Source organism: Daphnia magna, linkage group LG4 (assembly GCF_020631705.1).
Source record: "Daphnia magna isolate NIES linkage group LG4, ASM2063170v1.1, whole genome shotgun sequence".
NCBI lineage: Eukaryota > Metazoa > Arthropoda > Branchiopoda > Diplostraca > Daphniidae > Daphnia > Daphnia magna.
In genome coordinates, this window is record NC_059185.1 from 279127 (window position 1) to 292236 (window position 13110).

A 13110-nucleotide genomic window follows, 5' to 3' on the forward strand; every position below is an offset into this window, starting at 1 on the left:
TCCTGCTGTTTGTATCATTGATTTGGATGCCAACGATGTATCGTGCAGAGCAAAATCTTTACATCATTTAATGATACTATAGAGATGTTTCCCATATGAATTACTTTAATGGAAAAAAATTTTTAAACTCAAGTAAAAAAAATCGTGTTTATTAAATATACTTAAATTTGTAAACGCATTTATTGTTTCTGTAATAAATTTCATCAAACGAAAACAGAAAATATGTTTTGATTTTTGCATGTTGCATAACAAATAATAATCATTTTGAGTGTTTAACAATCGCAATGAGTGGTGGAAGCGACAGCGATCATGGATCCTTTTCTATTTGTGAACGCTTTGTTCTTCAGCCCGTTTGGTGCCCGCCTCGACGGCATCGATCAGTGCGCCCCTAGACATGGATTCGAGGAAGAACAAGATCAGTATAGACGAAATAATTTGGTATCTTTAGATAAGCGCATTAAGAAGATCCGTGTCTCGACGTACCTGAATCCTGCCTTTTCAAGGGCATGGACGCCAGCAATAGTAGTCCCTCCAGGCGAGCACACTTTTCCATACATCATTTTATTGGGAAAAGAAAAAGGGAAAATTTTAGAAAACCATGAAGCATTTTTGTTTCTTAATGTAGGTACCGTCATCTCTCAACGATCCAGGATGACGCTTGGTATCGAGAACCATTTTGGCCGCTCCATAAACCGTTTGAGCGGCACATTGGGTAGCGCATTGTCGAGGGATTCCCATTTTTACGGCTCCGTCGGAGAGGGCCTCAATCGCCATATAGACCTAATCATGTCGAGACGGGAAAACAATTAAAACGAGCGGGCTTCTTTTAAATCGAGTCTGATGAGAATCTTAACGATGGCGGTTGCTTTATAGGTTACTATGCTGCATTTCTTTCTTTAAAAAATAAATAAAGGGGGCATTACTGTTCACTTACATATGCTGGCGCGCTCCCGCACAATCCAGTATAAGCGTTCATGTGACGCTCAGGCACCTGGTAACAAATTCCCACACTTTCTAAGATTTTGATGGTTACATCAGCATGCTTTGAGGATGCATGCTCATTGAGGCAATACACTGAATATATGAAAGAATTTGATAGTATGATGTTCAATAATGTTGATTGAAATGAATACCTGCACAACCAGCACCCACCAAAGCAGGAGTATTGGGCATCACACGAATTATGGCTTTTAGATTGGGCACTTTTGGAAAAAGGCCCTGTATGCATCAAACATAAGATGAAAGTTTCAATTGGCCAGTAATGCTGTATTACCTTTTCAAGTTCTTCAATAGTGATCCCACTCATCACAGATAAAGCTAACTGATTTTCTGGTCCATTGCATTCCTTCAAATCCCTAACAACGTGAGTGAATAAGTTTGGCTTGACAGCAAGCACAACAATATTGCTTTCCTTAAAGATGGAGGCTGTGAATTGAATGAAAATTATTATATAAAATAAGGAAGAAGATGGTTGGGAATCTAGTATTACTATTGTCATTGACAAGGGTACTGCATCCCCACGTCTTCCAAATATCCAGTGAACCATCATCTGGAGCACTGGCTGTAATCTGATTGGCCTTCAGAAGACCTATATAGTCATTACAAAAATAAAATATCTAATGTGGTCTTTGCAGTTTAAATAGAAATAATTACCGGCCGAAATCATCCCTTTTGCAAGGGCTTGGGCCATGTTACCGGCTCCAACGAATCCGACTTTAGCTGATGACAAGTCCATTGTTGATAGTTCTTGGTGAATGTATAATGCAGACTGAACGTTATGTGGGATGACGGTTGCAAAGTGAACTATTTATACTAGCGATGTAAGCGAAAAGAAACGTCATCAATACAATGAAAACGATAATGTCTAACGATGGTTAAACGAACCTAACGACTGAAACTTGCAAATTTTTTCAAAGAAATTTTACTCTAGAGATTCGGAAAGATAACATACGTTTGAGTGTCGGTCTAAACGTCTACAAAGTAAATAATGAATCAGTAGATGGCGTCATTATTAACGAAGAGAAATTAATTTCTTCTTAACACAAGAGAAAGGCTTTTAAGGCGGCGATCAGGGCTGTTAATCAAAAGCCGAATACGCAAATAATAGAGTGGGGAACGACATGATTTACCCACTTTTTTTAAATAAACAACCCCCATGAAAACGGAATCAAAACGGTTTTAGTATAACAACTTTGAATTCAAATAACTCAAAAACTATAGGTTTCTCGTAAAAACAAAACCGATTTTCGCGATTCTCGTTAAATTTTGATTCTAAATCATGTATTTTCTACTATACCTAGAATTTAGTGAAAAATGAAAAAGTGGGAAGGGTATAGCCTTCCCACTTTTGTCAAAATCCGCAAAAAATGACATCTCTTAGAAATCGATGAAACTCACCTGTCGTGATCAAAATCGAACGCTGATTCCGAATACGATATTAGTTTCCCCGTCAATTAAGCGGTTTTTTTATCAAACGTAATCAAAGTGGTTTAAGTGTAACCACTTTGACTTGTGTAACCAAATAACTCATAGACTATAAACCTCAAGTCAAATCGAACTTGATTTTTTTAACATTCTCGTTGAATTTCAAATGTAAATCATGTAATTTTATAGCTATATCAAAGTTTTTGAAAATAGAAAAAGTCGGGCTTAGTTTTTTAGCCCAACTTTTTCGTGAAAAACAAAGTCGAATTAAACGCTGATTCCGAATAAAACATTAGTTTTCCCTTGAATTCAACAGATTTTCAAATAAAACAGAATCAAAGTGCTTTTAGCGCAACCCTCTTTGAATTTGAATACATTGAACACGTAAATTACAAATCCCAATTGGATGGTGCCTTAACTAACTGGAAGGTGGATTGTCCCATGGCGATGCAGGATCTCTATAAAATTACCGAAATAAATGGTAAACCAAAAAAAAAGGGGGGGTCAAGGATTAGCTCATTCCAACATGGGAATTACATTTGATTTCTCTAGCCGCTGTGTTTCTGTATGAAAACAGAGGCTGTCGCATGTCCCAATTCTCTTTCTCCCGTCTAATAATGAGCCCTTTAGGCTTCTGCTGGGTCCCACACACAAAAATGTTCATCTGCACAAGTGCCGCGCGCCGTACCACTTCACGGAAAACGTCTCTCTCTCTCTCTCTTCGCTCGGCTTCCCTTTTTCATCTGTAAACGGCGATACTTAGTGCCGACTTAAGAAAAAAAGAAGTTTGCTGCTTCTTGCTTAAAATGCCGACAAAACAAAAAAAGCGGGTGAACAAGTCAGAATAGACGCTATGATGCTCTTGACGACGATGGCCAAAAAGATCTTTTTGAAATATAATAATCATAAAAAACTAGTAGAGTAGTGCCTTCTCCCTTTTTTTTTTTTTTTAAACGGTATATCCATATCGTCCAGCCGGTTTTTAAATTTTTATTCCGTTTTTAATAGACGAATAGCACCCGTGTACAATTTTTATATGATAGGGGGGAGGTTAGCTCTTGTGTCGGCTAGTTGGCGATGGAGTTGTCCTTTTCTTTTTCCCAGGCCCCTCTTTAATATTTCTGCCCCCAAAACAGTGGGCACCATATCGAACGGGCAGACGACAATATTGACCGTATACATTGGTCTTGTCCGTTGGTCACAGTTCTCAAACGTTTCGAAACTCTTAAATAGTATAGCCCCCATCGCAAGTATATAGGGCCCCATATATATACACACGGACCGGACTCTCTTCTTCTTTTTTTGTTGGTAACTGTGTTTTCCCAAACGGAGGCTATTATAAGTTGAGCCTCTCTATATTGTACTGTGTTTATAGATGGATTTTCGTCTCCTCATTTTTTTGTGTTCGTATGTGTGACCGTCTACACACGAATGCCGCCCTTCGGTTAAGAAACTATAGCGTTCCAGCAGCAATCGAGCCACTGATCCTCTTCTTGTCGGCAGCTTCCCCCCAGTCGAACATTATCATCGAATCCGTTTTCCTTCTTGGTTGCCATCGCGCCAAAAAACGTATAGGCGCGGGAAATATGATTTTTTATCATATACTATACAATATGACCCTGTCTCATATTATATAGTATAGTCTATACATATATAAGATCGTCACGATTTCCTTTGCTTCATAAAGAGAATCTGTAAAAGTCAATTGCTTCTGGGCAGTTCAGTCTAACGTTGGAAACTTCTTTTTTTCACACGACGTCACACTTGTGAGAAATCCAATCATTTTCGGCCATTGTTTTTTAAAAGAAATAATACATTCCCATGATAGAAAATTAACGGGAAATGACTGTCTAGACCCCCCTTTTCATATACACAATCTACATACATGAAATAATAATAATGTGTGAGGGCAAAAAAGTGGAAAGAAAAAAAGAGAGAGAGAGAGATAAATAGCATACAGGTGTGGTTATTAGTATTTCTTGATTTTTCCTGGCCAGTCACGTTTCGCACGTCGCTATATATATACGCGGCAAGAAATATAAAAGACTGACAGTCTCGGTATCTATATATTTTGTTATTCTTTTGGTAGTCCGTCCTTTGAGACGTCCGATGATGTGTGTGCTCACCTCTTCGAACCTGCTGGATAATAAAACAACATCACACAAGAAATCGAAAAGAACTTTTGTCTTGGCTCCTCTGTGCTCATCTACAGAATGTGATGAACGCCGCCGCCCTGTGTTTGTTTTAAAAACGTTTTCTTCTTATATACATGTCCGGGGCTGTGATGTGTCAACTGTCGGCGCTGATGTCCTACTGCCATTTTTTTCTTTCTCTTATTGGTTTGTCTCATTAGCGACCTGTCGCCACATCAACCCCATACCAGCATCTATACATCCTTTTGGTCTTTCACTGTGAATTTTTGCCGCCTTTCGTTCTATACGAATATATAGATGTAACGAGATGACGGAGAACACTTAGCACCTGTCTAACACACGGTGCGTTTCCCCGACAACGGAATTGCGTCCAGAGAGCTCACCACGTTACGCTCAATTTGCATACATGTACAGTCAAGAGCCGTTGGGCATTAATCATCATGTATAGTACAAACGTTGCGTCATTTTGTCTCTTCCTGTATTTACATTTTGTTTTTTTTTCAACATTTAAATTTATACCTTCGCTGTATACGTACGTTAGTTAATATGGATGGGCTCTTTCTGTGTAGATTGGATGAACGCAGCACGGAATAAATCAATGATGACTTTTGATTTTCAACGTGTCGATATTATATTTCTACGTATTTTGAAGGCGACATGAAAAAGGACGATATCCTTATAAGGTTCTGATGCAATTATCATACATTTGTTTGCATTAGCCATTCTAAAGTTTCTCTTTTGGACTGAAATATACGTCAATCGATCTTGTCCTAAATTCATTGCCGATGTAAATCCGAATTTCCAACGGTACATCATTTTTCGAAAGCGATCTAATAACATCGTCGCATTCTATAACGTCTCTGCATCATGCGACAACGTTTTCGTGTCGATCGGTAGCAACTTCTGTGTACACCCGAAGAAAGATAAAAAGAAAGTTCCCACCGATACACGACAATATCTTCAACTGCTGCCTTCCATATGGTTGATATCCGTGATAGAGGCTCTATCGGCAACAATAACCAGAAGCGCTTTTATTGAAGAATTCGTGAGAGCTCAGTGAACGGTTCATATTTTCCAGCTCTAATTCGGTAGGGCACGGTCTTCTTCAACTGGCCATTTTTTTTTTTGGTGTTTTCTCTCAGTTTCATACGATGGGAACGAGAAAAAGAAAAGAAGCAATCAAACTATATACAGGCAACTCTGTTTCCCCCAATAAGATGTCATTGCTGCCGCTGCTGCCGCCGCGCATGTCGTAAAAACTAAAGAGGAGGAGAGAGACCGTGCAGCGCGCAAACCGACAACATGTACACACACACACACACACAAGGAGAGAAAAAAAAAATGGGAAAATAAATAAAAATGCGGAATGATTTCATCCTTTAAGTTGACGATAGGGCCCCCGTCAAAGGTCCCACCGTCTGGTCGTAATGGTTCTCCCTTCTCAGTTTGTTCCATGAGAAAAAAGGAGGAGCCAAGCAGTTGGTGATTGGCCTGTTAGTGGCCGTCAGGACCAATCGACTACTGAGATCCGGAAGGCGGAGTCTTTCCTTCCACTGGCAAGAAACGCACGGGTAGGTGGAGTGGACCGTTTTCGGGGGGTATAAAAGACCCAGCTCGAGCCATCGTTCAACATCACTCAGTTGTCTTTGCTTCCTCTGTCCACTTCTCCGCACAATCGTCCAAGTTTTTGGAACGTTCCTAACTTTTAGTGAATTTCCTAAGTGAGAAGAAGAAGAAAAACAAAAGAAAATCATCATGCAGCCTTTATTCAGACCCATGGAAGGACATCAACTCCATCACTTTGCCAATTTTCATCATTTGAGCCAACATCATCACGAAGCGATGGCCGCCGCTGCTGCCGCCGCTGCTGCCGCCGCCCGGATGAATTCAACTCCGGTCAGCGATGAAGAGCTCGACATGGATGATTCAGTTTCACTGTCCAGCAACCAAGACGGTTCTTGCACATCACCATCAGTTCCTCGTCAAGACAAAGTCACTGGTAAGTCACATCTCTTCACTTGAAACATTTCAAAAGAACGTTTGGAACTCAATCCTTTTTGCTCATATAGAATCGCATCAGAATAACATGGCCGCTGGTTCAGCTTCGAATTCAAACAACATGGGATCATCATCTGACGCCAATCAACAGGGTCAAGGCCCAGCTGTGCGCCGTTACAGGACGGCCTTCAGCCGCGAACAATTGGCCCGTCTGGAGAAAGAATTCCTCCAGGAGAACTACGTCTCTCGTCCTAGACGTTGTGAACTCGCCGCTCAACTCGGCCTGCAAGAGTCCACCATCAAAGTCTGGTTCCAAAACCGACGCATGAAGGACAAACGTCAACGTATGTCGCTCGCCTGGCCCGTCGCTGATCCCATGTTCGCCGCATATCTGCTGCAGGCTGCTGGATATCCTTACCCACTGCCCGGTATGCCGATGAACCCGGCCGCTTGCTACGGACAAGTGCCCCAACATCAATCAGCTGCTGGATCTATCGGCATGAATCGATACTCTCCTTATGGAGCTATGCCGCTGCGCCCCCATCCGCACACTCCACCGACTGCCCATCACCCAGTTTTCGGATTCCCAGGCGCCACTTCATCGCCACTTTGCCCCAGCTCTCTTCGTTTGCCCACTGGACAGTATGCTATCCCATCGAGCGCTGGAAGTCCGAGCAGCAGCACTGCTAACAACGTCCCGCTGTCGTTGAAGATGCCGCCAACTCCTCCGGCTCATCCTCAACTTCGTTTGCCGACATCTCCTTCGGCTTTGAGCGGAGCTAGCCGAACTCCGTCTCCAGTTTCTCCGCTCTACAGCTCGAATTCGATCAGCAGCAGCACGACTGCCCAGTTGGCCAGCAACGGACACAACAGCAGCTTTTCTTGCGATCGTTCGGATCGTTCGGATCGTTCCGTCAGCTCTCCAATCACTCCGCCGGCTACTCAAACTTCTCCGCCTGCCAATCCACCGCGTCTGTTCCAGCCGTACAAGTTGCACGACTTGCCCACTGAGAAAGTTTAAAGCGCTTTTAATTTTCTGCGTCGATTATTGAAAATCTTTTTTCCTCTGCTGTTTTGATGCGCTACATATTAACTACTGCTACACACCCACAAAGTTCCTCAGTTTAATTAATACTCGTTTGAATCTTTTGTTTTTCAATCTGCGTGTCACATGTTTTTACATCCCCGAGCTGAATTTTTGTGTTACTCAATTCCGTTGAATTATTTGTAAATAATTTTGTCGTTTCAATGTCCTACATAATTTTACCCGAAAAAAAAACAACAACAAATACATTAGAATGTGCAAAAAAAAAAATGCAGTTTCTTCTTAATTTTGAGGTTGGCCTATTTAACACAAAGTTCAAAATGCGAAACAGTGTAAACACATTAAAAAAACAAAGTATTGCTCCAATATCGCTTGTAAAGCAGATGTTCTATATATACGATTGGCCATTAATTGCTATATACTTATATAGTAATAAATGAAAACAGGGGGGGACTTTATGGGGCTTGTAACAAGCGAAATTTTTAGATGGGATGTACGCAGTTGTGCACATCAGATATAAGGTCATATGAAATAAAATGGGATGATGATAGAAGAAAGACAACTTCATTTCGAAAAAGGCCGTATCAATTGATGAAGAACATTTTGTAGCCATCGATTGATGAATAGGCGTAGATAATGAAACGTCTATTCTGTATTTCACATCAAAATGCGCTGATGGATATCCTTCGTTTCTATATATCGATCTTATATATCAAATAGCTTGCAGCTTTTTGGTTTACGGCTTTCGGGATCTTTCTATATAATCAGAAATGGATTTGCCATATTGGCTAGTATTAAACGTATAGCTCATCTCCATCTTAACAATGATGACGAATTGTCTATACTCTCGGCTGTATTTATGGATGACCTAGATTCTCATTTGTCTGTGCGCATCCAAAGAGATGGGATCATATAATTTGATTGAACTCTAAAGCATTTTTTTTTTTTTTTACTTCTTTTGGCGGAGCTTTTTTCTTCCGTATTGCACGTGTATATATTGACGGCCATTTTCACATAAGTTTCAGCAAAGAAGACCAAAACCTTTTCGGTAGTGGGGGCCTATTATAGCGGGGGACCAATAAGCCACATTGGCCATTTTGAAAAAATAAAATAAAAATCTGCACGTATATATAGGCCATATTACTAAAACATAAAGCCATTTCAAGTTTTGTTTAGGGGAAATAACGCTATTTTTTTGCGATACGGAAAGAGCCCATTTACACCCAAATAAATTCATAAAAATGGTGGGGCGCGCGCGCCCAGTTCTTTTGCGCTAGAGCGAAAAAAAATTAAGTAGAGCTTTTTATATGAGCAAAAAAATAAATGTCTGCAAAAAAAAAAACAAGGGTCGAGAAGACACGCACAAAAAAAAATGAAGGGACAAACTTTCTCTCTAAAAAAAAACGAAATAAATCAGCGGCAGCGCAATAAGGCGCGGCCAAATTGTCTGCGCCCATCATAAAAGCAAAAAAAAATAACAAAAAACAGGAATATATACAGTAGGTATACATATATAACCTGTGCCGAATTTTGGCCTAAAAATGGCACTTTGGCAATTGCTTTCCGAGACGTTTATTTTTTTTTTAGCGCGATCATTTGAAAAAAGTTTCAAAATCAATTCAAAACAAATTGGGGATCAGTTAAATTGCAAGCGATTACGGATATCATTTTAAATACCTGAAGCATCTTAAACTTTTATGTTTCGTTTTTGATTTCAGAACAAATGGGGAAAGCATAATAATTTTCTTTAAATTGTTTTTGTTCGTTTGTTTTTGCTTCGCTAAAAGAGCCATTAACGCTTATGTGCGTTAACGACTCTAGTTATATCCTTGTTTCATGTGCTTCTCTACATCAGTGTTAAAAATAAAAAGACAGCAACTCAAAGTTAGTCCCTCTTTTTTGTTTTTTTGCTTTTTTCTGGACAGCTGACACACTGCTGGCCAGCTAAAGTGTGTTTTGACTCCGTGTATTTTAATGCTGTCGGCCAGGGTGGTGGCTGGCAGTCCTCTTTAATGTCCAGCATCTATACATGGAGAGTTTATACTGTGTTGACGACGGGACTAGCAGAGATGCGATTAGTTTGGAAAGAAAGAAAACGGATAGACATAACGACGTACGACCCAACCGTTAAACGACGAGTAATAATAATAATACCTGGCATGGTGAAGATGTATATAGATTTTGGCGAGCATTTTTAGCCCATATTTCCTTTTTCTTTTAAAAAAATAAATGGGAAAGGAGATATAGGTAGGCTATAATGGGACATTTAGCAAAGCGTATAATGTCTGTTTTGAAAACCATTTAACGTGCGATTAAGAGATAGTTCTGGGACTAGACCAACACATTATGTGGGTAAATGTCCATGAGCACCTGGTCAAATTGTTAAATGTTATTTTCAATTGGTTCAAACTCTTGTTTAGTGTTGGTTGAACCTCGTCCCTGTAAAAAATATCAAATTGCATTGGACTCTCTGCGATTGATGGACTATCGAGGATTTTCACATAACAGGGATACTAAAAAATAAAGAAAGGTGGGCCAGACTGATACTTCTTTTATGCATATAATAAGCTATAAAGGGGGCTTACAAGGTGTCACACAAGTCGTTGTCCACCCGTGTAAAGACGAACATTTTGGAAAGCCTTAAAGCTTCTCTTTCTGTATGTATATACATATACCCATTTCTTATACGATATTGTTCATCTTCATGGGGTTCTGATGGATAAATGATGAGGGGCCAATTGGTTGGACTAGCGCGTGTGTGGCAGACCGGAACACGAACTATTTATTTCTCCAAGTTCTCTTATAATGTACTGCAAAAAAAGAAAAAACTTGGAGTTTAAACGAGGCCGGATGGTCAGCTCCCGCCGAGATAGCCAGGTGAACTCTCTCTCTCAGATAAACCTATTACTTTTAGGTCCCCCCCTTTTCTTAGAGGAGGGAAGGTTGTAGGGGTATACATGTATACATCGTATAGGGTTCTTGAAAAAAAGAAAAAGAATTGAACAAAAAGGCTTGGGAAAGGTGAGGACTGGCGCTGTGCAAGCACGAGCAATGTGTCGCCCTGTCACAATGTGTATAGCTCTGACTTTTTGGGGCATGATGGTGTACAGGAGGCACCCAAACGAAAGAGACAAATGTCATAAAAATAACCCAATAGAGCAGCGACATGGTGGGAGGTCAATGGTCCATGCGCATGATGTTGAAAGAACTCGGAATATCATCAAACTAGCGAAAAGTTTCTTCTTCTTTTAGCTGCTGTCGTAAATAGCTGCATCATCGACTTCTTGCCCGACTATCCATCAGGACATGTACATATACATAAAGAAGCAATATATTCATAAAAGTGTTGGCTAGCTGGCCTGTGGGCCTTCGCCAGTTCAAATGAAGGTGTGTCAGCGATGCTGGACCACACACACACACACGCTGATCATTTCGGTTCACCACAATCACAGAGCTCCAAAAATTTGATGGTTCTTCTAATATATACACCCATAAAGATGATGACGATATTTAACCTGATGGCTTATCTTATATACCTTCAAGGCTCCCAATAATTTATACAGAAAATGCGATAGCATTTCATTATAGAAATGCTCGGTCCAGCTGTTCTACATACCAAAACTATTGTCAAACAATTTCGTTAAGAAAAAGAATTGAGACGTGTCAATAGACGAAACATTCAATGGAATTGAGGAGGCTGATTATCATGTTGGCTACATGTAGACCAGAAGGCCACTCAGTTGACTTTCATCGTTGCTACATCATTGACAGCAGTTTGACCGGCCAAAAAATGTTTGGGGCTTTGAAATTTAAAATGGCATACATACACAAGAGAGGCGTGCTATATAAAGTTGTTGTACATGAAAAGAAGAACGAAAATAGAGAGACGAGCAGAGCGTTGACCATAAGGTGACTATTACAAAACCCCCCTCTGTGGCCTACCACCGAGTCTAAACGAGCACATACAGATATATAAACTCTCGACTTTTTGCTCTCAATACCCCCCATATATCTGTCTGGAGCAGAGTTGAAAAAAAAAGAAAAAAAGAAAAGGCTTTTGTAAAAATTCAGAACTATTTGAGCCTAGAAGGAAGAAGAAAAGGCCACCCTGGAACGTTGTGGGGGAGGACTGGTCAGTTGTGGGCACCCATGACTGACATATAGACCAGTAAAAAAAAAAGAACCTTCCAAAACATGTCTGTATGCTCACAACAATGTTTCACCAAATACACATAACAGAGCCCTTAACCAATTTGATAAAAAGAGCATTCGAAAGTGTATCGATACAAAAGGGGGGAGGGTTTTTACTGTATTCACATAGATGTAAATATATATACAGAAAAGAGTCAGAGAATAGACACACGTTTTTGGCACGGATGTTTTCGCTCTTTTGATCCTCAAATGTTATTGTCAACAGCCTTCGAATTGTTGGACATTTTTTATTTTTGAACAGTCAAATCCACCTTTGCTATTTAACTGATTTTTAACCACCGGTCTTATAATTTATTAGCTGAAAAAAAAAGGTGGGATCTGATGCTAAACTAAGGGAATATTGGCTTTTTTGGGGGATTTTAGGGCGATATTAACACGATATATAGCCTCCAATAGGCACGGCCACGTATATATAACTAATATATATATACTGCTTGGATCAGCCTTTTGTCGGTTAAGACCATGATTTAAAATGATGGGCATTACAGGCGACAAGAGCTGCTGCGTCGTACACGCAGTGAGAGCTAAGCTGCCCAGCTATATAGGTGCTTTCATTGGATAATGAAGGCGAACCAACACATTCGAGACTCTTTGATATTAGCTCTCTTATATTAGGGCAGCAACGTATATAAACAGGCGAACGAGTCATTGGGGCCGCTAATTTGCCAGACTGATGTCTATATAGACGGCTGTGTATAAGCCCTCCCTTTCCCTGCCACACACACACACACACCTTTAAAAAAAAAAAAAAAAAGAAGAATTCTTTGCTATACAACCCTGTGCGTAAAGCCCTCTAGGATGTATTAAAAAGGTGAACTGCTATGTAACACAAGGCCTTATAGAGCTTTGGTTCTATCCGGCTGTGAGTATTCGACATGTCGACGTGATATATATTGGTTAACTTATAAATGTTGAGGGGTTTCGACCCCCGCATAGGAAGGGTGAGGTTATATAGACGTGAGCTTTTTGGGAGGCCTCAAATTGAGCAATAAAAGTCTCAACGGGGATCTACACACATGTTACAATAGAGCCTTCAACGTTCTCACTTCTAGCAAGAAAGAGCTGTATAGAATCCTGCCAGTTGAAGATGTTTTTTTTCTCTTTTACATTTCACGTTGTGTTGGGCAGGAATGAACACACGGACGCACACCTGGATATCCGGATACGACTTCATTACGTGGCACAATGTGGGGGGCTCGTTAAAACAATTTTATTCGGCTATTTATGGCAGCAATGTTTGCCCTGCTAGCAAATTGAAGATCGAATCAAAAATGGACT

General features: G+C 40.3%; 2 protein-coding genes across 3 annotated transcripts; one reads left to right on the forward strand and one right to left on the reverse strand.

Moving 5' to 3' along the window:
• Window positions 1-161: 161 nt before the first annotated feature.
• Window positions 162-2038, reverse strand: LOC116921595 (pyrroline-5-carboxylate reductase). 2 transcript variants are annotated; one of them, XM_045172119.1, is made up of 9 exons: window positions 1885-2038; window positions 1654-1812; window positions 1490-1588; window positions 1274-1425; window positions 1134-1218; window positions 935-1074; window positions 630-780; window positions 484-544; window positions 162-388 (listed from the first exon to the last, which is right to left on the reverse strand). In XM_045172119.1, the coding sequence occupies exons 2-9, from the start codon at window positions 1733-1735 to the stop codon at window positions 322-324; spliced, it is 837 nt and encodes a 278-aa protein (XP_045028054.1). In that variant the 5' UTR covers window positions 1736-1812; window positions 1885-2038; the 3' UTR covers window positions 162-321. The 2 variants fall into 2 exon arrangements, with proteins under 2 accessions (XP_045028054.1, XP_032783840.2); XM_032927949.2 differs by having other exon boundaries at window positions 1654-1803; window positions 1885-2005.
• Window positions 2039-6195: 4157 nt separating this feature from the next.
• On the forward strand, window positions 6196-7828 carry LOC116921584 (segmentation protein even-skipped). Its single transcript, XM_032927938.2, has 2 exons — window positions 6196-6576; window positions 6647-7828. Exons 1-2 carry the CDS (start codon window positions 6333-6335, stop codon window positions 7594-7596), a joined length of 1194 nt encoding a protein of 397 aa, XP_032783829.2. The 5' UTR covers window positions 6196-6332; the 3' UTR covers window positions 7597-7828.
• The last annotated feature ends 5282 nt before the right edge of the window (window positions 7829-13110 follow it).

What these genes read in the sequence shown, in the direction of transcription:
- LOC116921584 (XM_032927938.2), top strand. Translation starts at nt 6,333, where the DNA reads ATGCAGCCTTTATTCAGACCCATGGAAGGACATCAACTCCATCACTTT. An exon ending in TCGTCAAGACAAAGTCACTG is followed by an intron (nt 6,577 to 6,646) that starts GTAAGTCACATC and finishes TTGCTCATATAG; the next exon opens with AATCGCATCAGAATAACATG.
- LOC116921595 (XM_045172119.1), bottom strand. Translation starts at nt 1,735, where the DNA reads ATGGACTTGTCATCAGCTAAAGTCGGATTCGTTGGAGCCGGTAACATG. An exon ending in CTATTGAAGAACTTGAAAAG is followed by an intron (nt 1,219 to 1,273) that starts GTAATACAGCAT and finishes TGATGCATACAG; the next exon opens with GGCCTTTTTCCAAAAGTGCC. An exon ending in TGGATCGTTGAGAGATGACG is followed by an intron (nt 545 to 629) that starts GTACCTACATTA and finishes TGTATGGAAAAG; the next exon opens with TGTGCTCGCCTGGAGGGACT.